At 39.3% G+C, this 26264-nt stretch overlaps 1 protein-coding gene across 8 annotated transcripts in view; it reads left to right on the forward strand.

Moving 5' to 3' along the window:
* LNPK (lunapark, ER junction formation factor) overlaps positions 1–23649 on the forward strand; it is a 63589-nt gene extending 39940 nt beyond the window's left edge. For 7 of the 8 annotated variants that reach the window (XM_088135778.1, XM_088135781.1, XM_088135779.1 and 4 more), the window contains exons 10-13: positions 6057–6162; positions 7571–7641; positions 13084–13254; positions 22693–23649. In XM_088135778.1, the coding sequence (XP_087991904.1) occupies positions 6057–6162; positions 7571–7641; positions 13084–13254; positions 22693–22883 (539 nt within the window). In that variant the 3' untranslated portion in view covers positions 22884–23649. Of the gene's footprint in view, positions 1–6056; positions 6163–7570; positions 7642–13083; positions 13259–22692 lie in introns of all 8 variants that reach the window. The other variant, XM_088135784.1, reaches the window with a different exon arrangement.
* The last annotated feature ends 2615 nt before the right edge of the window (positions 23650–26264 follow it).

Below are 26264 nucleotides of genomic sequence, written 5' to 3' on the forward strand. Positions count from 1 at the left end.
ATTATCAGGGTGCATTTGTCCAGGTATTAAGAAAGGATGAGGCTGTTTTTCAGGATGGGAGGCTGTCTCCCATCATAGTGTACGTTGCACTTTTTTGCCTGTCTTGCTTTAAAGTTATGACCTACTTTGGGTCCTCTGTTTAATTTCAAGCTGTGTTTAGGTAACATAGCTACCTGGCAGTATACAGTATGCCAGATATATTTTCCCTTTGGTTATCCTGGAGGTAAAGTTATTAATTTTACTACAAGGTGGCATTATCTAAGCCTGTCTTCCCCTACATTGAACAAACTGAGTTCAGTATGAAACCATGTATGAGAAAACTTTGTATTTGGTCACTCTGCACTGTTTTGGGCTGATGTTGATTTAGAATGGTGACTTAATTTCTTTTCAAAATAATTTTTGTATTTGGTGGTGCTTCAGCTCTCACCACCTCTATGATCTCACAGGTCAGTGCAGGTTTGGACATACTTCACAGCAATATAAAATTGTTTTAAAATTTCTAACCAAATTATATTAATACAAAGCTGAACCAAAATTGCTAATAGGAACTGTATACATTTAGAGAAGGCGATTATATAGTGATAAATTATTTAATATAGCGATGAACATAAATAGGTAATGCTGTAACATTTTATTATCGATCCTAAACGTAGAGCGTGAGTCCCTTGGAGAGAGCAACAGGTACGCATGCAGCTGCTGTCACATGATAATGCTGGCTGTAAATATAAGCAAAATGTAGCAAAGTATTATTTTGTGTTGGCGTTCCAATCAGGCATATTCTATTGATAAACGGATCTTCTTATACCTCTTGCAGGGCCCTGTTTTTCTTTTCCAGTGGATAGTCTGTATCCTGGTTTCCTCACCTCTTTTTGGCCTCTGGGCACACTGACATTTTAGAGCATGTTGTGAGTACTGTGATTGCCCTGAAAGCCCACTTTCAAAATGGCTGTTGTAGTGATAGGGCTCATCAGAAACAAAAAATTCAAGCGGGCTGTGAAATTGGGAGGTTGCCAAGAGGAAAATTCATTGGCACACTGATGGTTATTGGCACTTCTGTAGCTTCTGGACGTGATTACAATTATTTTCTGAGTTGTATGTTTTAAAAAGATTGTTTTGAACTTTCCCAAGCCATGCAGTGTCCTCCAGCACATTGACAGTCTTGCTTCTTATTTCCCAGTGGTTCTTTTTTTCAGCACTTCCTACTGAGTTTGCTATTAGTGTGGATACTACAACTGCTGCCCTACTATTAAATCATTTTTGAATTGAAAATAAAGAATCAAGCTCCGTCATAAGCAGGGCATAGAAGAATTCCCAATTTCTCCACTTGACATGTTGCTTCTGTGCTGGATCGAGTGTTTGTCTGTGACAGGCAGAGGCCATCATATGGCTCACTTTGGAGGTATCCAGCAACTGGTTCTTTCCAGGATACCATATATGTTGGCAGTCCTAATGGGTGTAACTTGTCTTCTAAGGATTTGGGGGAGCAGGACTTTTGAGGCAGGCAAGCAAACCCTGAAATGGAAGGCAATTGCCGATAACATTCCTCTGTGGAATCTTTTTGTCTTTGCTGTCATAAGGTGGGACTACGTTTTACTAAATTTCTGAACACTTTGTATGGTCAGGTTTGGTGGACAGATGTAAGATTTAACATAATGTAGGGAAGAAAAATTAATACATTCTTCCAATTTTTTTACAAAAATTGACACACATCCATTAATGGTAATCATTGTTAATGATTATTGTTAAATGTTACCAATTTTAACTACATCCTTTGGTAATTAGGAAATGAATACCCTTAGTTAACTCAGTTTTGTAGCATACTCTTAAAAAAATACTTGATTGGTCTTGGTGATTGTATTGGTGCAGGAATTTCAGTGATTGTTAGCATGGTATGTAACATTTAACTGACAATGCATCCTTAAAAACAACATAAAAATAATCAAGTTTCTTGCGATATGATTTCTTCCTATCTTATGAGAAATAGCAGTCAAAGTGCATATGACTGCACTTAATTAGCTTTAAACTAGAAAAGATCATTCATTTTTTCATTACATTATATTTTGTGGAAGAGAATCAATTTAACATGTATTATTACAGAGCTTCCATATGTCTAAAAATTAATAACCAGCAGGTAGTTGAGAGTTTGCCAAGCTTTGCAGAAATAGCCAGCCTGCCCACAATTATTGCTTTTGATGTTCATATTAATTACCGTTGTCCATATCAGCATGAAGAATAAGAAGTGTGCTTAGATGGCTTGTTACTGTGCCAAGTAACTGGAGTGATTCTTGGGGCACATGATCTCATGTTTTAGGCTTCCTAATTTTAGTTAGGCTGTACTCTGCAATGGACCTTATGGGTGCTTCCAATTGAGATTGCATCCAAAATGTGCAGCAGAGTAATAGTAATAGTAATAGTAATAGTAATAGTAATAGTAATAATTTGAGCACTAATTTATTTATTTTTTGTTTTGTTTTTCCATTTTCTGGTCCTAAAACTATTTGTTTGGAAAAGTATTCTCTTTCACTGATAATGGGACATTATTGGACTTTTATTAATCTGTGTAAAATAAAGTACAGTCTTATTCAATTTGTCTAATAATTATAATAGAAATGAACTTTTGCAGTTTTTATGCCTAACTACATTTTTTTTGCTCATGGTAGTAAAGTCTGGCAGAGTTTGGGCTTGCAATTTATTCATTTCTTAACAAGCCTTAAAAATTCTTGTCTTCAAGGGAGCAAATACTTCAAACTACTTTCCAATCTAAGGCTCTCCAGATATGTTGTATATAACTTCCATAATTCCCAAACAGTAGTTCCAAAACATATTATAGTTTAACAGAGAGTCCAAGAATTGACACAGCTACACCAAATTGCAGAGGAATGCACAGATTTTGAATGAAAAAGGTAATGAGGAATCTGATGAAGGAAAGTCTATCAGCATTGCTTTGCTTGTCTGATCAGAAGAAATGACTATGTAAACCTAAACATAAGAAATTTTTAAACATTTCTTTTGATGGTCTTTGATCCAAAACCTGATTTTTTTTCAAGAAATGTATGCATGGCAAATTTCCATATATTTTTCATTCAGACTCCATTGAGAAACATTCATGTAGAATCACCCTAAATATCATTTTGATTTCCTGAATAAATCTGTTATCTGGTTGGTTGGTTGGTTGGTTGGTTGGTTGGTTGGTTGGTTGGTTGGTTGGTTGGTCGGCCACTGGTCCGTCCATCCATCCATCCATCCATCCATCCATCCATCCATCCATCCATCCATCCACCAATTTATATTATAGCCAGTCACTTGAAAGTGAATATGGCCAACTAGGGTTAAAAACATCAACTACAAAGGAACATTATAAAAAAAAAAAGGATATAAAAGACTAAAAAATACTGCACTGGGGACCAGACACACAACCCATAATTGCCACAGGCTTGTGCATTATCCTGGCCCAGCCTCCAGTTTCAAAAATGTTAGCCTTCCACTTAGAAATGTGTGTGTTGTATGTGTTAGGCTAAGGCAGGTAGTCCTGTGGGACAAGTGGTAAGATAGACTATACCCAAAACAACAGTCCTTTAGAGAACAGCACCTCCTCCCACAAGGCATGAATAATAGGCATTGTTCACCTCTAAATAAAATGCTTGAGAACACTCTTGATGGCATTACAATTTGACTCCCCAATAATGGAGCCATTCTGTAGAACATAATGGGAACAAATGGAGATTAAGCCTCTTCATTCTGAATTACAGTGCTACACATTGTTTTAATGCTTAATTGTTGCTGTAATTGTTTTTTAAAAATATTAGACTAGGCAGTTCTTGATCTGATCCAACATACTTATGTGCATTCTTGCTTTTTAAAAAAGAGAGATCAGCTGTGCTTTAAATATTAAGGTATCTCAATAGAAGATAATATACGTAGCTCAGGGTTGAGCTGTGGAGTCCTTGATGCTCTCTGAGCTTGATTGTTTGTTTGCAGACGTTTCATTACCTGACTAGGTAACTTCATCAGTGTGAGTGAGTGTGGGGTTTGCTCCCTGTTTATGTACAGTAGCTTGCCCTGTCAGTGTTGGTGGGGGTGTGGTTTTCTCCTTGGTAGTTCCTTGATTAGGTTATTTTTTTCTGCTTGATGGTTTGTCTCGTGTTAATCCCTGCTTATCTGGGTGTAGGGTGCTGGAAAGTATGTGTTCTGGTCTTTTTGTTTCCTTCTTAGCTTTTTTATTGTCCCTTTTGAATGGTGTGTAAATGTGGTTTATCGCTATGTGTCTGTTGAAGGCTGATTTGTCTGAATGCCAAGTTTCCAGGAATCTCCTTAATTCCCTTATTAAGGTATTTGTTTGTTAATGAAAAATTCATTAGTGAACTAGTTTTTCTAGTTTAAAAAATCCCCAAGATTAAAATCATCACTGCATTGGAGTGTGGCACTGAAATGGAATTTGAAAGCAGGGATTTATAAATATGTGGAAGTTGTTTATTAATATTAAAAATAATTATGTTTTATTTGACTCAATAAACCAAGTTCTTCAGGCTGATTACAATATGAGCTGAATATTAAAACCACTAAAGCAGTAAAAACAGTAGAACACAATAATAAATACTCTAGGGAGGGAAATAAAAATATATAAAAGCTACTAGTCTAATATAATATGGGCACTTAAAATCATAGATACCTATAAAATGCTTGGGAGAAGAGAAATATTCTAGCCTGGCACTAAGGTTTGTCTTTGGATAGACAAGGTGGAGCATTCTAACATAACATCCTTCAGGATAAGAGAGGGAGAACACTTTTCTTCTCTCTCTCTCTTGCTTTCTCTCTCTCTGTATACACATCCACACTCACACCCACACCTTTCTACTTTGCAGCCTCATGGAGTCTTGCCAATGATTGCTGGTCTACCTAGTGTGATAATACTTGGGGAGCAAATATTACCCAGTAGTGATTTTTGCCATCTAACGCAGTATTGTTTAGATAGGAATGGATGCCAAAGTAAAAGCATTCACTTGAGGGCATGGCTGAAAGGAGCTGAAGTTCTCACGCATAATCCAGTGCCTGGAGTGAGATGCTGTTTTTCTTCTACTCTGAATTCTGTTTTGCTCACAGAGCTATGAAAATTAAGCTGACTCCTTAGTCACTTCCTGTTCTAGGGGTTCATTCCTATAATTAAGAATAAGGAAGTGACCATAGGTCCCATCTAGCCCAATATTGCTGGCACTGATTGTCAGCTGCTCTTTAAGGTCTTAAACTGGAGCATTTATCAATTCGCTGTGGAAAAGCCAGTACTTAAACTGGCCCTTCCATTCCACCACTGTTACTTGATGACTGCAGCATCCCTTGATGACTCTTTTGCATAAATGGATTGTCGCTGGTGCAGTGCCCCCAATAACGCTTCTATGTTGCCTCTACCACAGTGATTTTCAATTCACAGAATCATGAATTTTTTTAAAAAAATCAGGTTTGTGCACACTTGTATACGAACTGTAAATCTAAGCGGAAAGCCTAAAAGTAAGCATATGTGTGCTGTTTCTGAAATAAAATTTTCATAACATTCACTAACTTCTGTTTTTTAAGGAAGTTGTTTTAAAAGACCATATGTCTGTCTTAGGCATCTGGACAAAAACTGAAAACATGCCAGTTTATTTCTAAGACTGCAACAAAGGCCAAAGCTAAATCAAGTCAGGACTTTTAGCTTCCGTGGCATCTTAGCCCTCCTTCTCCAGTCTTTCATCTTAATTTCCTCCCCCTTCTTTTAACATGTTATGGAAGAAAGAAGTTTTTAGGGAGCTGTAATAATATTAAAATATCTGAAAGATTGTTGTAAATAGCTATCAAGGGAGGCAGAACCTTCCAATTCTGTTTTCACAGAATGTGAAACATTTTCTGTTACTTGTCTTATTTTTCATTAATAAAAAGCTGAAGTGTGAATTTACATATGACAGTGGGATATAGTGTAATCTCTAGAATATGTCTCAGATATTTTCCTAACATGGGTTTCTCATATGGGCTGAAATGTCCTTATTTCTAATAAAGTTAGATTGAAACCTACTTTTGTCTTCCAGGCCTTCATCCTCCAGGACCCCCATTGGCAAGACCTATTCTTCCACGAGAGAGGGGAGCATTAGATAGAATTGTTGAATATTTAGTTGGAGATGGTCCACAGAACAGGTAGAATGAGGCTCTTTACAATAAATGAATTTTATACCCATGGCATGAAATGGTTGCAATTTCTTCCCTTAGTTTTTGGATAATATCAGAAATCTATGTCTGCCTACTCCAACTGAGATGTCCTTCAGACATGTAAACTCCAACTCCCTGAATTCCTTAGCTACCATGCCCATTATTGAGAATTCTGGGAGTGGAGACCCAGATTTACAGAAAACATCTAGATTGGTGCTGGGGAAGACTGCACTCTACTAAATAACAGACATCCCTGCTGTGGCTTTTCTCCTTGGCTGTATTGCCACTTGCACAAATTAGGGAAAATAAAGAAAGTCATGTGAAATCAGGCTCCTTACATTATAATCCTAGATACTGTACAGGTGGTCCTCGCTTAACAACCACTTGTTCAACAATTGTTTGAACTTACGATGGTGCTGAATGAGTGGTAGTTACAACTGGTCCTTGTACTTGCAGTGTCCCCACGGTCACGTGATCGTGATCTGGGTGCTTGGCATCCTGCTTGCAATTATGACATCACAGCATTCCGTGGTCATGTGATCACCATTTGCAACCTTCATTGCTGGCTTCTGACAAGCAGAGTCAATGGCGAAGCTGGCAGGAGGTGATTTGCTTAACCACAACCAGAAGTGCTGGAATTTCTGTCACTAAGTGGTGCACTCATGTGACATTCTGCTTCATAATCGTGTCGCTTAGCAACAGAAATTCTGGTCCCAGTCGCCATCGTTAAGTGAGGATTATCTGTATATCTACTCAGAAGTCAATGGTACTGAGTTTGGTTAACTTCAGTTTGATTGCAGCCAATGTATATCTTCCTAATAAAACATGTAAATAGTTTCACAGCAGATTGTTTTGAGAAGGATAGCCACAAATTGTAATAGTCTGTTACTGATGAGGCCAGATCTGTCAACTGTTGCTTAATCTAAGCAGTTATTTGTAGCCTTTAAAAAAATTAGTATTGCAGCACGAGTGTGAGAGTTCAAAATAATGGTTCTTAGAAACCAAATTACCAAATCTTCGGCTTGTAAGACTGTGGCTGAGTCACAGTATGGTTAGAAATACTTAGATGCTGTCTGGAATTTGCAATTATTGTAGTATGTTTATGAAAACAATCTATATAGCAGCCTATTTTGCTTTCTGCACACATGAATTAAAGGCAGGTAATGATGGGGAGGGAAATGGCATTCTGGGATCCCTTCAGATCTTTGTGTTAAATATGCGGACATTGTAGAGTGGAGTGCGTATGTCAGGAGCAAGTTGATGTCCTCTTTCATGCATTTAGAGGACACTTGGAGGTAATCTTATTTCTGAATTTTAATGCTGTCTGACGTGAGACTGCTTAAATTAATAAATTGATTTGTTAAACTGATAATTTTGGCTCTGATCCTTTTTTTAGATATGCCCTGATATGCCAACAGTGTTTCTCACATAATGGGATGGCTTTGAAGGAGGAGTTTGAATATATTGGTAAGAACAAATCTATTTATTTTGCTATTTCAGTTCTAACCAAGGTGCACTTAGGCATTATATTTAGATATCATATTGGTTCTTCCTTTAGATTAAAAACTTCATTCTGTGACCTAAAAGTGCTTGAAATCGTTAATTTTTTAAAAAAAGCTTAAGCAAAATTAATTATTTATCATGCACATAAATATTTACCACACTGTTTTGGGGAGTGGGAGTCAAACCCATCTGGAAGGCAGCAGATTGGGGAAGGCAATGTTCTGGGATTTGCAGGTATACAAACTGGCTATAGAAATACAGTTTTTTGTATGCATTCTTAAGATTGTCTTGGTATAAATAATTCGCTAAAATGTTTCAAGGTTTTAGGTCCTTATTTTGCCAGAATTTAAACAAACATTGCTTTAACAACAAAATCCACGGAAAACACTAGAAATGAAGCAGGAGCAGGCTCCAGGGGCTATACTTTAGTTTTATGTTTGTCAATAACTTAAGGCAGGCAGTGAGCACAGTGAACACAGATGCTAGTTTTGCTTCTTCTCAGCAAACACAAATCAGTATGCAAGTAATGCAAAATAAATTATGCCAAACACTGGCTCTTTTCTCTTTCATGTGGGTATGCCTCCCATGTGCTCTTGGCTTTGTGAATATGTTCAGCACAAATAATCAATGCATTTATCATGTTCCTGTACTATTAAGATGCCAAAATCTTTTGTTGAAGTACATCTTCAGTCCCTGTACATATGTGGCCAAAATTTGGCTGAGGTTTTTCTAACAGATTTCTTTTTCAGCTACATTGATGTAGGCGTATTAGATCATATTAGTTATACAATGCATATAAATAACATATTAAATGTTATAGACTGACATTTGCCTGCTTGCCATAACACTTTGATTTGGGATAAGCTGTATTTTTTCCAGGAATATATTGGTTGGTGTTTCCAAAGTTTATCTAAACCTCCTCTCTTATTCCTGAAATATTAATAGCAATGCTTGGAAACCAGAATGTAATGTTTGGTAAATATTCAGAATCTGTATGCATACATAAAGGATGTGTGAATCAACTTATGTTGAGTCCATGTCATTCTCACTTTTTCCTCACCTTCTTAAAATGAAACATTGTGGTTGATAGAATTTATCAAATATTACAACTTATATGACTAGTGATTATTTGTTCTAAAAGCATGTCTGTATTCTGAAAAATAATACATCTTTTTAACTTTTAAAAATGATTAAACTTTGAAAAGATTACAGTTTCTTGAAGGAGACTGATTATAATTTCTAGCATTATATATATATATATATATATATATATATATATATATATATTAAAGCATATATATTACAACTGTACAAAAGGTGCTATACTCTAAAGAAGAAATCTAACCTATTCTGTGTGTATGTGTGTGTGATAAACACACACACACACACATATGGAGAGAGAGACAGAGACAGAGACAAAGAGAGAGAATATCATAAAAGAAAAACATCCTGTGCTAAACAACCAGGGGCAGAGGGTGGGAGGAAGCTGATAAAAAAAAATGTAAAAAAACCAAGAGAGGAAAAAGCTTAAATAGCAAGTTAACAACTAAATAAAACAAAATGCACCCTCCCATTACATCAGTGTTACATCTGTGTTACAAAATGGAAGTTAATAAATAATCCCAGTGTTATTGTGTAACATCACGAAAATCAAAATCATCATCAACATAAAAGAAATGTAATTTTAACAAGGAAATCCTGAGTATTGAACCTTCCATAAAAAAATAACCAATATCTTATTAATCTGTTTAAAATATCTAAGTGGAACCAATGTAGACATTGCTCACATCAAGACATCAGTTCTGGTATCATTTTCAGATTAATTCTATCCCACCTACTTATAGATATTTTCATCTCCCTCTTAATAACCACTTTCATCTGGGCAATACATTTTGAAATGTTCTTATCCACTAAAATGGATATTTTCATATCATGTAAATATTATATGTATTCTATTTTTGATTCATATACTTTCTAAGATGCATCCTTCCCAAATATGTAATTTTTGTGCACAGTTTTTAGATGGGAAATATGTTTAGGTGGATATTTGCAGATTCCATGAATTGTGTCTCATTCATGCTCTGTTGGATTCTATTTTGACAGAACACACTGCTTTCCTTGAAGAGAAATCTGTGACAGATTATTCCCATATCCCTAGTATATATACCCCCCACAGACACTCAGATTTCAATCTAAACTCCCTATAAGACCACAAAATGTAAATACATTACCTATTGTCTGCAAGATCTTAATTTGCACTTCCTTGGTCAAGAAGATAAAACATGTTACTTTCTTCTTCAGAAGACAACATTTCAAACTTGGTATGCTAAAAATCTCAGATCCTTTGTTGACTGAGCTTTTATGTGAGCAATATAAATACAGCAGTAGGTCTCCGTCTATTCAAAGATGGTTGACTTAATAACTTAAGTCAGCTTAAAACAACATTATATCCTGGTCTTTTAGCTACAGATTGAAAGATAGAAAAATCAAGTTCAGTTAAATTCAAGCCACAGCCACTTGCTTCTGCTTACCTGTTTCTTCCCTCCATTGGGACTGAAGCCAGTGACTAGCAGAGATTACTGATAAAAGAATCTTTACTAAATCAATATTTCAGTAGATAGATGGCTTATTAAAGCAGTGGCCTCCAGACATACAGCTGTGCTCATTTTCTACACAAATGGCTTAGCAGAGGCAAATAGTTCAAAATACTAGGTAAGTGTGGCCCCAAGTTCAGAAGGGGGACAAAAAGCTGCCTTAAGATCCCTTTGTCCTTCTGTTTATTCCCTATCCTATAATCCTTCCCAAACTGGAATGAAAACTCCATTTTCTGAGTTCCAGAATTATCAATCAATCAACAATTCAGAAACTAAAGCCTCAATGCAACTGGAGAGTGCTTGGTTGAGAAAGGGAATATAATGTATTCATTCATGTAAAAAAAATTATACATAAAGCAAATATCAGAAATAAAAGATTTTTTAAGGATATGCAGTAGCCATTTCATATCTGGAAGCAGACGTTTCAGCTACAGAAAGTTTTTGTTTGGTTTTTTGTATGGGAGCTTCAAGGATGTAAATGCTGAAAATGACATGAAACAAATGATAATAGGAAATCATTGATTTCTAAGTTCTGGGGAAGGTTTTTATACTAAAGTCATTAATTAATTAATTAACTTTGCTCGCTTGCTCACTTTATTTCTGTACTGCTCACAATTGTTTCTAGAGTTTTATAAAAAACAATACTGAACTATGAAACATAATCACCCTCAGCAAAAACCAGTGTCCAATCGCTCCTTCCCTTGGATGTCATACATTAAAAGCTCTGCTGGAATGTATTGTTTTGGCTGTCCTCTGAAAATATGTTAGGGAGGGTGCCATTCAGATTGCTGGAGGTCAGCTGTTCCAGGCAGTTGCATGCAAAAGTAGACGCACTCTTCCACAAATTATATGTTACAACAGATCCCTACATGAATAGAAGCTGACAGTGGTGTATGATGTTAAACACAACATCTTACTGCAAATTTGAATACATACTGTACTATTTATATGCAGTTATTTACATATTCAAAATAAGAAAATAGTAACTATATCGGGTGCAGAAGTTTGAACACCCTTGTTTCAGTCTTATTTATTTAATTAATTAATTAATTTTACTGTACAATAAAAAGGTAATTGACTTGTTAGGCCTACAGTTGGCCAGGTGAACACACTTTCACAGATGAACAAATACCTTGACTCTTCTAATCTCTCAAGTTTTGGTTGTTCATTTTGCCCAATGTTGGGCTCCTCTGAGCAGCCGAAAATGAAGAAAATTCACTCTTGCAAAGTTTAAGGACATGGCTATAAAAAAAAAAGCTAGTTAGAAATTTCAGCGGTGAGAAACATTGTTAAGAAAATAAAGTTAAATGGAATTGCTGAAGTCAAGGCAAGTTCTGGAAGACCAAGAAAAATCTTCACTTATAATAGCTGAAAATGGGTCAGAACAGAATCCACAGATCACTGCAGATATCCTGCTGAAAAATGTAGCTGACGCTGGAGTTGTTGTCCATAGGTCTGCAGTAAAACATTGCTTATGCGAAAGTGACCAGCATGGAGAGTTGTCAGGAAACCTTTCCTCTGACCTCATCACAGAAATCATTGTCTGAACTATGCAGGAGAAACCCTTGAGAGGCCTGAAATGTTTGGGAACAAAAGTCTTCAGACAGATGAAGAAAAAATTGACACGTTCAGCCACAACCACACAAGTTATATTGGGAGACAAAAGGTGAAGCATTTGAGGAAAAGAACTCTTTGGTGTGGCTTTATTATGCGTTGGTGTTGTGTTGCAGGGAATATTGTGTAGATGGAAGTAAGTATAAACTGAACTAAATATCAGCATATCCTAGAGGCTAATATAACATCCCACAGTTGGTGAATAAGTTTAAATTGAAAAAAAGTTTCAGCATGATCGTAATCTAAAACATACTTCTAAATCAACCATGAAGTACTTATAGAAAGTAAAGTAAAGATATTGGAATCACCTTCACGGTCCCCAAGGTTTGAATCTGTGGGGACGTCTCAAACATGCAAAAAAGAGTGGGAGAAAATTCCAAAAGCAAGAATAAGCACTTAGAAGAAATGTTTCTTACAAGAAACGTTGGGAAGCTATCATTTCTGTCAAAGAGGGGTTACAAAGTACTGACTGGAAGGATTTCCAAACTGCTACTCCTACCATACTTGCCATAGTCACTTTTCCTTCTATTAAATTTGTAAACAATGGCACATAAGTAGTAAGTATGTATTCAAACTCGGAGAAAGATGTGTTTAACTCTGTACATTGTAGATGTTTCATCACCTTATTTTCTCTTAGGGAATCGTTGAAACAGACCATTTGACCAGGAGTGCCTAAATGTTTGTGTGCAACTGTAATGTTGGGGCATTCCCTGAAAAGCACAGAGCTCTGCCCCCCCCCCCACTTCAATCTCATTTGGGGGAAGCATTTTCGGCATCCCTATTCAGGTTGAACAAACTGGGCAAGTTGATTTACCTGAGGTGGGAGGAGCTGCAGATACCCTGTTGTCAAGCTAAAAAGGGTTCATATGCTAAAGCTGGCACTTTGACTTATACTTGGAAGCTTAATGATAGCTAATGCAGCACCTGCACAATTATTGCTATGTGGCACTACCACTAGATAGGCTGTGGCATGGTGCAGCAGTTGGACTTTCTGGATAGTCTTCAAAGACAGCAAAGTGCATTACAGTAGCTAGTTGGAGAGGTAATGAGTGACTGATGTGGGGCATGATGCTCCAGGAAGGGCTGCAACTGGTGCAAAGAGTAATGTCAGAGAAGAAAAATATATTACAACAAGGGTAAACAAGAGCCCTAATGTTCAGTGAGCTTACTGAATATGCTTGTATAATCTTTCGTGCAGCGTTTCGGTGTGCCTACTGCTTTTTTCTGAATCCTGCAAGAAAAACCAGGCCGCAGGCTCCACGGCTTCCAGATTTTGGCATTGAAAAGAAGCCAGCTGCTGAGATGCAGAGCATGACTGAAGCTCCACAGTCGGAGGAGGAAAAGTTACAACAGACCCAAACGGAAGAAGGTAGGTAGGTGGGAAGCCTCAGTTGTTTGACGAAAATAGAATCAGCATAGTTTGATCAAATAATTTGAGGGATTTGCATTTTTCTTGCAATGGTAACAGTGAAAGATTGCCAATATATATGATACCATATACATAGCCAAAGACAGCAGCAAGTGGATGCTGCAGAGGAATCTGTTTTCATCTTGATTTCTTTAGAACAATATCTTGGATCATTTGATAATATATGTAATCTTGTTTGTTCCTTATAGTTTAGAATTAGAGTTCTCTTGGGGGGGGTGATTTTTGGGGTGTAAAGTATGGCTGCAGGAATGTCAACCCTAACCCTAAGCCTTTTCAAATTTTTCAGAAATGTTTTTTCTTTGCTATCTGACATTTTTCCCTTAAATCTGGTTTCTTTATAAATCTTGGGGTATTCTATTAATTTAAAAAGTTTTCAATATTAACAATTATATTCACTAATTAAGGGATTTGGGTCATCATGTGGTTACATTTCATACTTTTTGGTGTATCATTGGGTTGAGGTGAATTGAAGGTCCAGCTTTTATTCCAAATGAAAAGGTTGAAAAGTTAGCTTTGATGTTTCCCCCAGCGCTGGAAAATCTAGTAAAACAGACTTGTTTAAAAAATGAGGAGTTCAAAGACAAGTTGTCAAATTTAATTTAAAAGTTCCTTTAAAGATATTTTATAGGTTTGAAATATAGTAGGCATCTTGTAGTCAGCTAACAGGAAAATGAAGGATTATAAAAATATCACTTAGGGTTAACTGTTGATTTCTTCCTTTAAGAGCATACCCTGAGATGAAAGGAAGTTATATGTAGAACACTTTTGTGGGGCTTTAGGCAGAAGAGTTTCTTCAGAATATGCTGGAAAACATAACTGGTGATGACTGGAAGAAATAATGCTGCTGACCAAAAATACGTTTGGAACCCTTTACAGTGTTGGTTGATATCTTTTGTATATTGCATAAAGAAGCAATGTTTCTAATTTATTGTATGTCTAATGCAACATTATGCAAGCTGACATTTATTCACATAGAGGCTGGTCTTTAATCTCTTTCTCAATGAGGTCCATTCAGAACCTCAAAAGTTAGCGTGGAAGATTGTTTGTATTAATAATTTTGTATTAATTTAGGGGAATGTGTTGGCACTGAAATCTGATGGGTGGGAATGTTCTCAGATAATATATAAATTTGTGTGCTGGAGCTGGAGTGATAAAGAATGGTAATGGCTAATAGAGCTTGAATCAAGCTTCTGTAGTTGTTGTTGTTTAGTCGTTAAGTCGTGTCCGACTCTTCGTGACCCCATGAACCATATTGCGCCAGGCCTTCCTGTCCTTCACTGCCTCCCTGAGTTTGCTCAGTTTCATGCTCATTGCTTCAGTGATGCTATCTAACCATCTCATCCTCTGCCGTCCTCTTCTCCTTTTGCCTTCAATCTTTCCCAGCATCAGGGTCTTCTCCAAAGAGATCTCTCTTCGCATTAGGTGACCAAAATATCTGAGCTTGAGCTTCATTATCGATCCTTCCAATGAGCAATCAGGGTTGATTTCCTTTAAGATTGACTGGTTTGACCTCCTAGCAGTCCAGGGGACTCTCAAGAGTCTTCTCCAGCACCAGAGTTCAAAGGCCTCAATTCTTTGGCCCTCAGCCTTTCTTATGGTCCAGCTCTCACAGCCATACATTACTACTGGAAAAACCATAGCTTTGACTATGCGGATCTTTGTCGGCAAGGTGACGTCTCTGCTTTTTAATATGCTATCTAGGCTTGCCATAGCTTTCCTCCCAAGGAGCAAGCGTCTTTTAATTTCATGGCTGCAGTCTCCGTCTGCGGTGATCTTGGAGCCCAAATAAATGAAGTCTGTTACTGCTTCCATTTCTACCCCTTCTATTTGCCAGGAATTGATGGGTCCAGATGCCATGATCTTAGTTTTTTTAATGTTGAGTTTCAAGCCAGCTTTCGCACTCTCCTCTTTCACCCTCATCAAGAGGCTCTTTAGTTCTTCTTCACTTTCTGCCATTAGGGTGGTATCGTCTGCATATCTGAGGTTGCTGATGATTCTCCCTGCAATCTTAATTCCGGCTTGTGATTCTTCCAGCCTGGCATTTCTCATGATGTACTCTGCATATAGGTTAAATAAGCAGGGTGACAGTATACAGCCTTGTCGTACACCTTTCCCTATTTTGAACCAATCGGTTGTTCCATGACCGGTTCTAACTGTTGCTTCTTGGCCCGCATACAGATTTCTCAGGAGACAGGTAAGGTGGTCTGGTACTCCTATCTCTTTAAGAATTTGCCAGAGTTTGTTGTGATCCACACAATCAAAGGCTTTTGCATAGTCAATGAAGCAGAAGTAGATATTTTTCTGGAACTCTCGTGCTTTCTCCATGATCCAGTGAATGTTGGCGATTTGATCTCTAGTTCCTCTGCCTCTTCGAAACCCAGCTTGTACATCCGGTAGTTCTCGGTTCATGTATTGCTGAAGCCTAGCTTGTAGGATTTTGAGCATAACCTTGCTAGCATGTGAAATGAGTGCAATTGTGCGATAGTTTGAGCATTCTTTGGCGTTGCCCTTCTTTGGAATTGGAACATAAACTGACCTTTTCCAATCCCGTGGCCACTGTTGCGTTTTCCAAACTTGCTGGCATATTGAGTGCAGCACTTTAACACCATCATCTTTTAGTATTTTAAATAACTCAGCTGGAATACTGTCATCTCCGCTAGCTTTGTTGTTAGCAATGCTTCCTAAGGCCCACTTGACTTCACTCTCTAGGATGTCTGGCTCAAGGTCAGTGATCACACCAGCGTGGACATCAGGGACATTAAGATCTTTCTTGTATAGTTCTTCTGTGTATTCTTGCCACCTCTTCTTAATCTCTTCTGCTTCTGTTAGGTCCCTGCCTTTTTGTCCTTTATCATGCCCATCTTTGCACTAAACATTCCTTTCATATCTCCAATTTTCTTGTAGAGATCTCTAGTCTTCCCCATTCTATTGTTTTCCTCAATTTCTTTGCATTGTTCATTTAAGAAGGCCTTCTTATCTCTCCTGGCTATTCTCTGGAAATCTGCATTCAGTTGCTTATATCTTTCCCTTTCACCCTTGCTTTTCGCATTCCTTCTTTCCACAGCTATTTGTAAAGCCTCATCAGACAGCCATTTTGCTTTCTTGCATTTGTTTTTCTTTGGGATGGTTTTAGTTGCTGCCTCCTGTACAATGTTATGGACCTCCATCCATAGTTCTTCAGGCATTCTGTCTACCAAATCTAATCCTCTAAAACTATTTATCACCTTCACTGTGTACTCACAAGGAATATGATCTAAGTCATACCTGAGTGGTCTAGTGCTTTTCCCTACATTCTTCAATTTAAGCCTAAATTTTGCAGTAAGAAGCTCATGATCTGAGCCACAGTCAGCTCCTGGTCTTGTTTTTGCTGTCTGTATAGAGCTTCTCCATCTTTGGCTGCAAAGTATATAATCAATCTGGTTTCGGTATTGACCATCTGGTGATGTCCATGTGTAGAGTCGTCTCTTGTGTTGTTGGAAAAGAGTGTTTGCTATGACTAGCTTGTTCTCTTGACAGAACTCTATTAGCCTTTGCCCTGCTTCATTTTGTACTCCAAGGCCAAACTTGCCTGTTATTCCGATTACTCCTTGACTTCCTACTTTAGCATTCCAATCCCCTATGATGAAAAGGACATCTTTTTGGTGCTAGTTCTAGAAGGTGTTGTAGGTCTTCATAGAAGTGGTCAACTTCAGCTTCTTCAGCATCAGTGGTTGGGGCATAGACTTGGATGACTGTGATATTGAATGGTTTGCCTTGGATACGCACTGAGATCATTCTGTCGTTTTTGAGGTTGTACCCCATTACTGCCTTTCCCACTCTCTTATTGACTATGAGTGCAACTCCATTTCTTCTAAGGGTTTCTTGCCCACAGTAGTAGATATAATGGTCACCCAAATTAAATTCACCCATTCCCGTCCATTTCAGTTCGCTGATTCCCAAGATGTCGATGTTCAATCTTGTCATCTCATGTTTGACCACATCCAGCTTGCCTTGGTTCATAGATCTTACATTCCAGGTACCTATACAATATTGTTCTTTACAGCATCGGATCTTCTTTTCGCTTCCAGATACATCCACAGCTGAACGTCCTTTCGGCTTTGGCCCAGCCGCTTCACTCTTTCTGGAGCTACTTGGAATTCCCCTCCGCTCTTCCCCAGTAGCATATTGGACACCTTCCGACCTGAGGGGCTCATCTTCCGGCGTCATATCTTTTAGCCTTTTAACATTGTCCATGGGGTTTTCTTGGCAAGGATACTGGAGTGGGTTGCCATTTCCTTCTCCAGTGGACCACATCTTGTCAGAACCCTCTGTCATGACCTGTCCAAGAACACAAGAGACGACTCTACACATGGACATCACCAGATGGTCAATACCGAAACCAGATTGATTATATACTTTGCAGCCAAAGATGGAGAAGCTCTATACAGACAGCAAAAACAAGACCAGGAGCTGACTGTGGCTCAGATCATGAGCTTCTTACTGCAAAATTTAGGCTTAAATTGAAGAATGTAGGGAAAAGCACTAGACCACTCAGGTATGACTTAGATCATATTCCTTGTGAGTACACAGTGAAGGTGATGAATAGATTTAGAGGATTAGATTTGGTAGACAGAATGCCTGAAGAACTATGGACGGAGGTCCATAACATTGTACAGGAGGCAGCAACTAAAACCATCCCAAAGAAAAACAAATGCAAGAAAGCAAAATGGCTGTCTGATGAGGCTTTACAAATAGCTGTGGAAAGAAGGAATGCGAAAAGCAAGGGTGAAAGGGAAAGATATAAGCAACTGAATGCAGATTTCCAGAGAATAGCAAGGAGAGATAAGAAGGCCTTCTTAAATGAACAATGCAAAGAAATTGAGGAAAACAATAGAATGGGGAAGACTAGAGATCTCTACAAGAAAATTGGAGATATGAAAGGAACGTTTAGTGCAAAGATGGGCATGATAAAGGACAAAAAAACAGAGACCTAACAGAAGCAGAAGAGATTAAGAAGAGGTGGCAAGAATACACAGAAGAACTATACAAGAAAGATCTTAATGTCCCTGATGTCCACGCTGGTGTGATCACTGACCTTGAGCCAGACATCCTAGAGAGTGAAGTCAAGTGGGCCTTAGGAAGCATTGCTAACAACAAAGCTAGCGGAGATGACAGTATTCCAGCTGAGTTATTTAAAATACTAAAAGATGATGGTGTTAAAGTGCTGCACTCAATATGCCAGCAAGTTTGGAAAACGCAACAGTGGCCACGGGATTGGAAAAGGTCAGTTTATGTTCCAATTCCAAAGAAGGGCAACGCCAAAGAATGCTCAAACTATCGCACAATTGCACTCATTTCACATGCTAGCAAGGTTATGCTCAAAATCCTACAAGCTAGGCTTCAGCAATACATGAACCGAGAACTACCGGATGTACAAGCTGGGTTTCGAAGAGGCAGAGGAACTAGAGATCAAATCGCCAACATTCACTGGATCATGGAGAAAGCACGAGAGTTCCAGAAAAATATCTACTTCTGCTTCATTGACTATGCAAAAGCCTTTGATTGTGTGGATCACAACAAACTCTGGCAAATTCTTAAAGAGATGGGAGTACCAGACCCCCTTACCTGTCTCCTGAGAAATCTGTATGTGAGCCAAGAAGCAACAGTTAGAACCGGTCATGGAACAACCGATTGGTTCAAAATAGGGAAAGGTGTACAACAAAGCTGTATACTGTCACCCTGCTTATTTAACCTATATGCAGAGTACATCATGAGAAATGCCAGGCTGGAAGAATCACAAGCCGGAATTAAGATTGCAGGGAGAATCATCAGCAACCTCAGATATGCAGACGATACCACCCTAATGGCAGAAAGTGAAGAAGAACTAAAGAGCCTCTTGATGAGGGTGAAAGAGGAGAGTGCGAAAGCTGGCTTGAAACTCAACATTAAAAAAACTAAGATCATGGCATCTGGACCCATCAATTCCTGGCAAATAGAAGGGGTAGAAATGGAAGCAGTAACAGACTTCATTTATTTGGGCTCCAAGATCACCGCAGACGGAGACTGCAGCCATGAAATTAAAAGACGCTTGCTCCTTGGGAGGAAAGCTATGGCAAGCCTAGATAGCATATTAAAAAGCAGAAACATCACTTTGCCGACAAAGATCCGCATAGTCAAAGCTATGGTTTTTCCAGTAGTAATGTATGGCTGTGAGAGCTGGACCATAAAAAAGGCTGAGCACCGAAGAATTGATGCCTTTGAACTGTGGTGCTGGAGAAGACTCTTGAGAGTCCCCTGGACTGCTAGGAGGTCAAACCAGTCAATCTTAAAGGAAATCAACCCTGATTGCTCATTGGAAGGATCGATAATGAAGCTCAAGCTCAGATATTTTGGTCACCTAATGCGAAGAGAGATCTCTTTGGAGAAGACCCTGATGCTGGGAAAGATTGAAGGCAAAAGGAGAAGAGGACGGCAGAGGATGAGATGGTTAGATAGCATCACTGAAGCAATGAGCATGAAACTGAGCAAACTCAGGGAGGCAGTGAAGGACAGGAAGGCCTGGCGCAATATGGTTCATGGGGTCACGAAGAGTCGGACACGACTTAACGACTAAACAACAACAATTGATACAAGAGATTTAGACTTCACATATATGTTATTGGGGTGGGAGTTGGCACTCACTAACCAAGAAGGGACAGTATCTTGGAGTCCTGGAGGGCAGCTCAATGAAAATGTCAACTGCTATAAATTACAGCTGCTGTAAAGAAGGCAAATCACACGTTGTGTGTCGTTAGGGAGGGAACTGTACTGGCCTAATGCCCTTGCACAAATCTGTGGTGAGCCCCACTTGGAGTATTGTGTATAGTTCTGATCACAGCACCTTTAACAAAGGGTATTTTAGAATTAGAAGTGCAAGAAAGAGCAACCAAAATGATTCCTCATAAAATATTATAATTTAGAGTCTTTAGCTTGGAATGAAGGAGGGTAAGAGACAACATGATAGAAGTATGTAAAATCATGCATGGCACAGATAGAATGTGCTTTTCCCTCTTTGCACTATTGGAATTCAAGTTTACCTATTGTAACTAAATGCATTGAATGATCAAAGGCAATACTTTTCCACACAGCACATAATTAAACTGGAATTCACTGCCAGTTGTTGTAGAAATTGCAATGTGGATGCTTTGAAAAGGAACTAGATGGATTTGTAGACAGGCTGTGACCGGCTACTGCAATTGATGGCCGTTAACTACCTCCTGAATCAGAGGCAACTTGCCTTTATATACTATTCCTGGGAAGCAACAGTGGAAGGGGTTATGGCCCTCCGCTCCATCGGTGACGAGCTTCTCAAACACGTCCAGTTGGCATAGGATGGGTCTGTGCCCTCCTGATTTAGCGCAGACATTATTTTGCCCATCAAACTAATAAACCTTCCCATTCTCTGGGTTTTCTCTTGCTAATTCTGCAGTGACTATAATTACCTAGCCTGTGATGGAATGTTGCCTGTGTATGTTCAGCTGCAGGGAACAGCACCTGCAGGAGGGCATTAAGGGCTCCGGGAGAATTTCAGTGCAACGGAACCTCAATTTGGCTGATACTGTCCTCTGTCGTTTAATTAGCATAATTTATCCAGCCCTGCTCAGGAAGACGACACAGCTTCACAAAAGGATTAGTTCTGCAGGAGAAAATGGGAAGTACCTTCTCCCACACTAGGCCAGGCTGGAGGACTCTAAAGAGGATACAAATACTTCATAGGCAGCTGAAAGCAGCAAAAGGTGATGCCAGCCAGTTTGGCAGCTGCTTTTCTTTTATTGTTCCCATTACATTTAAGGACAATAAAAAGCAGAATTCTGTCCTTTGGTTTTAAGCTCTCTTCTGCAGTTCTTTTCTAAGCCTCAGTTCCAGTATCACTAACACAGTGATATTGTGGCCAGTAAATAACGCTTAAAAAACCCCCACTGCTTTGAAAAAGAATTTTCAAACAACTTGACAGTCACATAATTTAGGCTGATTGGTGTTATATTGGGCTTTTATGTTGTAATGGTGATGGTGATGTTCAATCTATGTTGATAGTGTGATTATTCCTGATATGTCTAATACTTTTTAATTTAGTGTACAGGTAGTCCTTGAGTTGCGACGGTAATTGGGACTGGAATTTCTGTCTCTAAGTGATGCGGTTGTAAAGCACAGCGTCACGCGACTGTATCACTTAGCGATGGCAATCCCGGCACTCCCCGTTGCCATTGTTAACTGAATGCCACCAATCATTAGGTGAGGACCCACTCTGATCCAAGCCACTCCCAACTTGGTCCCTCCCAGCCCCAAGCCTCAATAAGATAAGGGATTGCCTCCTTTTCAATTACCCCCCGCCTGTCTACCCCCATCTCTGCTCTTTTGGCTGCCTTGCACTGTGCTGTGCTTGCTGGCCCTGTCGCACCCAGCTGTCCTTTGCCATCTTCCTTCTGTTGCTGACGAGGTGCGCCCAGCCTGGCCCTATGCGAGGCAGCTGCTGACTGCACCAGGCCTTCTTCCCAAGTCTGCTTGCACTCGTCTTTCTTCAAATTGCACATGCTGTTCTCGCAATGCTTTGCAAAGCTTTCGGAAAACTTCTGAGGCCTTCCAAGAATGCCCCACGCAATTTGGAGAACGATGGGCATGGCCTTCTTGCGAGGTTTTAGAAGGCCTCAGAAGTCTTCTGAACCATTGCAAGAACGGCCTGAATAACCTTGGGAAGAAGGTCTGGCACAGCCAGCAGCTGCCTCGTGTAGGGCCAGGGTGGGCACGCCTTGTCAGCAGCAGGAAGAAGATGGCAAAGGTAAGCTGGGCATGGCAGGGCCTGCGGAGTCCAAGGCGGTGGGGGAAGATAGGGCTGTGGTGCTGGGGTGGCTGGCCTCAGCGCGGGGTTTGAGACAGCACTCCTTGGTGGTGGCACTGGGACTGAAGTAGAGGCCTGGGGACGGTGGCAGCCAGCTGAGACTGCTGAAGATCCCAGGCCTCCTCTTTGGCCCCAGCCCCACTGCTGCTACTGAGGAGCACTGCTGTGCAGGGCGGCCTAAAGGGCAGAGATGGGGGGGGGAGTGGGTGGGTGGGGGGAGTTGAAGTGCCCCTGAGGTTCGGTCGTAAGTGCGGATGGGCTGCTAAGTGCCCAAATTTTGATCACGTGACTGAAGGGGCTCTGCAATGGCTGTAACATCGGGGAGCGGGCATAAGTACTATTCATTCAGTGCTGTCATAACTTTGAATAAATGGTTGTAACTCAAGGACTAACTGTAGTGTATTATAGGTATTGCATGTTGTGCTGTAAACTGCTTGGAGTTGTATGATTGAAATGAATTAGAGGCATTTGCAATGAATATATAAATAAATACAATTTGTGTAATTAAAATGTGTGTCTTGTAGGACCTTCAGAAGAAGCTCCCCCATTGACTGAGACAGACCAGGAAAATACCAAGGCTTTAACAGTCAAACAAGATGATGAGACGTTTGAATCTGCAGAGAGAGAGCAACCAGCAAAAGAAACAGAAACCGCGCCTGCAACCTCCCTCCCTCCTCCAGATGACCAAAGAGAAGAACCTTCTGAGGGAGAATAAGTGCCTCATTGTTTTTAGCTACATTTTTTTTTTTAGAAGTTACTTTTTCAAGGACTGATTCTGAGCTAGACTGCCACTCCACTGAATGTTAAAAGCTGTGCAGATTGTATTGCAATAGTGTGTTTGGGAGTGAGTGGGTGAGCTAAAGCATTTCAGACTGGGCTAGTTAGTTGAAGTCTAACTCAAACACTGATTTTTTTTTTTTTTGCATTCTTATAAAGAAATGTAAACATGCTTAATGGGTATTTTCCATATAAGTGATCTGAACTATAGTATTATTTGGTCTTTGAGCAAAGAGTGATGTAAATAACTAAAAAGATGTGTAAGTTTTGCTTTAGTAAACTTAGGATTTTTTTTCCTGAAAATATTTAGCTATTAAACTGAACTAAATCAATTTAAATATCCAGATGTTTACAGGAGAAAGGGTGCTTGGATATTCACTGTACCATAAGCAGTACATTTGTGTCATTGCAACTTAGACTTTGCCACTCTTCATATTTTTCCTTGAAAGAATGCGGTTAAAGAGGGCAGGCTAGAATATGATGTCCCCTGTTGGGGGCTCTGGGCACAGCGAATGAACTAAAGGCAGCATATGAAATAGAAAGCTAGTTTGTGTTTACATGAAGTGTAGGAATTTCAGCACTTGATTGTACTTGAATACTGAGCGTTATTTATACTTGTACAATAATGAAGATAAGTGAATTTTGTGTATTTTGTTAAAAGCAAATAAAGACTATATAGCATTAAGGGGTTTTTTTTGAAGCATATTCTCTAAACTGGATCTCTTATTTTAATCATTTCATTACGTATTCTTGAATGTAAAACTAGTATATGAAAATGTTGATAGAACTGAGTCACTTCACATTCTTGTACGTACTTTTATTAATAGGTAATTATTTACTTAGATTCCTCAAGGTCAAAAGAATTCCAGATTGTATCACAATACCACCTCATTCACCACCATAGGTTATGCTCAACTAGCATCCAAACCAGAGTGGATACAAACAACTATCTGTGAAGAAACCTGCAATTTCATCTGGCATTCCTGCACATGGTTTGCCCCATCCAAGTATTGTAAAAGGGACTGGGTAGTTCTGAACAGGGCCACCAGGAGCTAATCTGTGGACACAGTAAGTGCTAAGAAGAATCACTACTGCTGTGTAGGCTTTTCTCACCACTGTGTAGGCTCTTAACCAACTTTTAGTCACATCCATTTTTGGTTTTCTCCTGCTGTCATTAGGGGTCTTTTCAGTCGCTTCATCTCCCTCAGCTCTTTGGTAAACTTTTGGGGTTGGTGACTGGGAGGAGACCTTGCTGGTGTAATCTTTAGTCGCCTCCATGTTTCAGAGATTAACCAGGCACAGGATAGAATTGCCTGCCAAATTGCCAAGGAAATTCCCAAGCGCCCTTTGGAAACCTGGATCCATTAGGTGTCTGGGGTGGACTATTCTAATTAGTACTCTGCTAATGCAGAAGTTTAGAGTATCTGCATGCCATAGTTTGACAAGTTCGTGATTGACTCAGCAGAGGACTGATGCTAATGACTTCTATCTACAGAACAAATCATGTCTATTCTGAAGTAAAGGCCAGATCTAATGTGCTATCCTACATGACTCAGGGTTGCTATTTGTCATAAAGGCCATGGGCTCCACTGGACCCTTCCTCCAGGTTATTGAAGTTGAAGTCACCCAAGATTAAAAACCTCAGGAACTCCAGACTCCAATCTAGGAGCTTGTGGGGGGCCGCTGCTAGGCAGCTACATAGTCAGTACACCAGCAGTCCTAGCTTGTCTGGGTAGCCCAATTTCATGCACAGTTGCACATATCTAGTCACCTCCCAAGCAGTGTTCCTTGTCATTCAGAGTCTCCCACACAGTCACAGTGACTTCTCTTCCCTGACCTTATTGTACTGCTGTAGGACCTGAAACTCAGCTGGGCAGCTTTCCAACAGGGATATGTTTCCCATTGCTGCTGAGCCAGGTCTCAGTAATACATATCAGGTCCACACACTCATCCATCACCATGTCATGGATAGATGTGGCCTTATTGTACAATAACAAGGTAGCATTTACCAACAGCATTCAGAGACCAGGGCTTCCCAAAGTTCAGCAAGCTGGGTCCAGGACAAGGGCCTGTGGCATATCTTGTAGTGTCCTATAACCAGGAGTTTTCACTCCCCCCTCCCAAATAAAATTTGAATACTTCTGAATAAATAACTTTTCCATCAGTAAATATGTTCAATGTAAAAGTAGGTTTTCCTTAAAAATGTTGCTATGTTTAGGCCAGGGTTAGGCAGAAAATAGATTGAGATCTGCTGGCAGATTCCAGGGTGAGTTGCGATAGATCAACACAGGGTTCTAATTCACAAGTATTTAATGATAGCACTCATTCTATATCAAACTCAGATGGAGCTCTGATGAAATTCAGTGGTAAAGTTATGCAAACATTCAGAAAAGCTGAAAGAGGACAAATACTTCATAATCCGCTAAACCCTAATATTTATTTGCCTACTCACTAGTTTCTAGGTGGCTTTACATGGTAGTCTGTATACCTTTGGAGCTTGTTTATTGCATCTTGCCCATTCTATTAGCCATTTGTCCCCTCACTTCCGGCCTGCTCACTGCTGTGTTTTGCTCTTTGAAGCCACCTAGGGTAAAATCAAACCTTGTTCCATATTAGTGTCATCAGAAACATCATTTAGAATTGTTCTGCTCAGAACAAGCTGCATCAGCTTTGTGTTTGATAATTCTGCTTAGCATAAAACACCAGAAGGCGCATCAGATGTTTTAAAAGTTTCATGTATTCACCCAAACCCAAATCCATTGGGTGGGTACAAACCATGGAAAGAAGAGGACAGTGTAATTGGCTTAGTAAAAACCATTTTTAAAATATCCCCATAAAATGAAGTAGAGAAAGTGATTTTCTCAGCTTGTATGATCTCTAAAGAGGGCTTGGGTTACTTAAATATTCTGTACATCTGTTCAAGCTAAATATGTACCAGTAACAGGAGGAGGAGCAATTCTGTAAGCAGCAAAAGAATCTTTCCAAGTGGCATGAGATCTGCGTCTCCCTTCCTTCCTGTTCTATGAGTAGCAAAGAGTCGCTCTGAAAAGTTTTAATCCATAGAATTCTTTCCTATATTTTCTTTTGTCAAGTGAAATCCCATGTAATGAATTATTAATTAATTAATTCCTTTAATCCATAGGACTCCTTGCTATATTTTGTTTCCATTTGTCAAATGAAACAGTGCACTATAATAATAGTAATAATGCTGAAAAAAATGAATCAGTTGAAGTCTCCCTCCCTCCCCCTCAAGGAACATAAAGAATTAAAAAAGAGGTGAACCAAAGGATGTTTGATGTAGTGTGCATGGATAATTCTA

The sequence above is a fragment of the Python bivittatus genome, unplaced genomic scaffold (genome assembly GCF_059951505.1).
Source record: "Python bivittatus isolate LINGU-HERP-01145 unplaced genomic scaffold, Pbiv_v1 ctg000200_np1212, whole genome shotgun sequence".
NCBI classification, from domain to species: Eukaryota; Metazoa; Chordata; class Lepidosauria; order Squamata; family Pythonidae; genus Python; species Python bivittatus.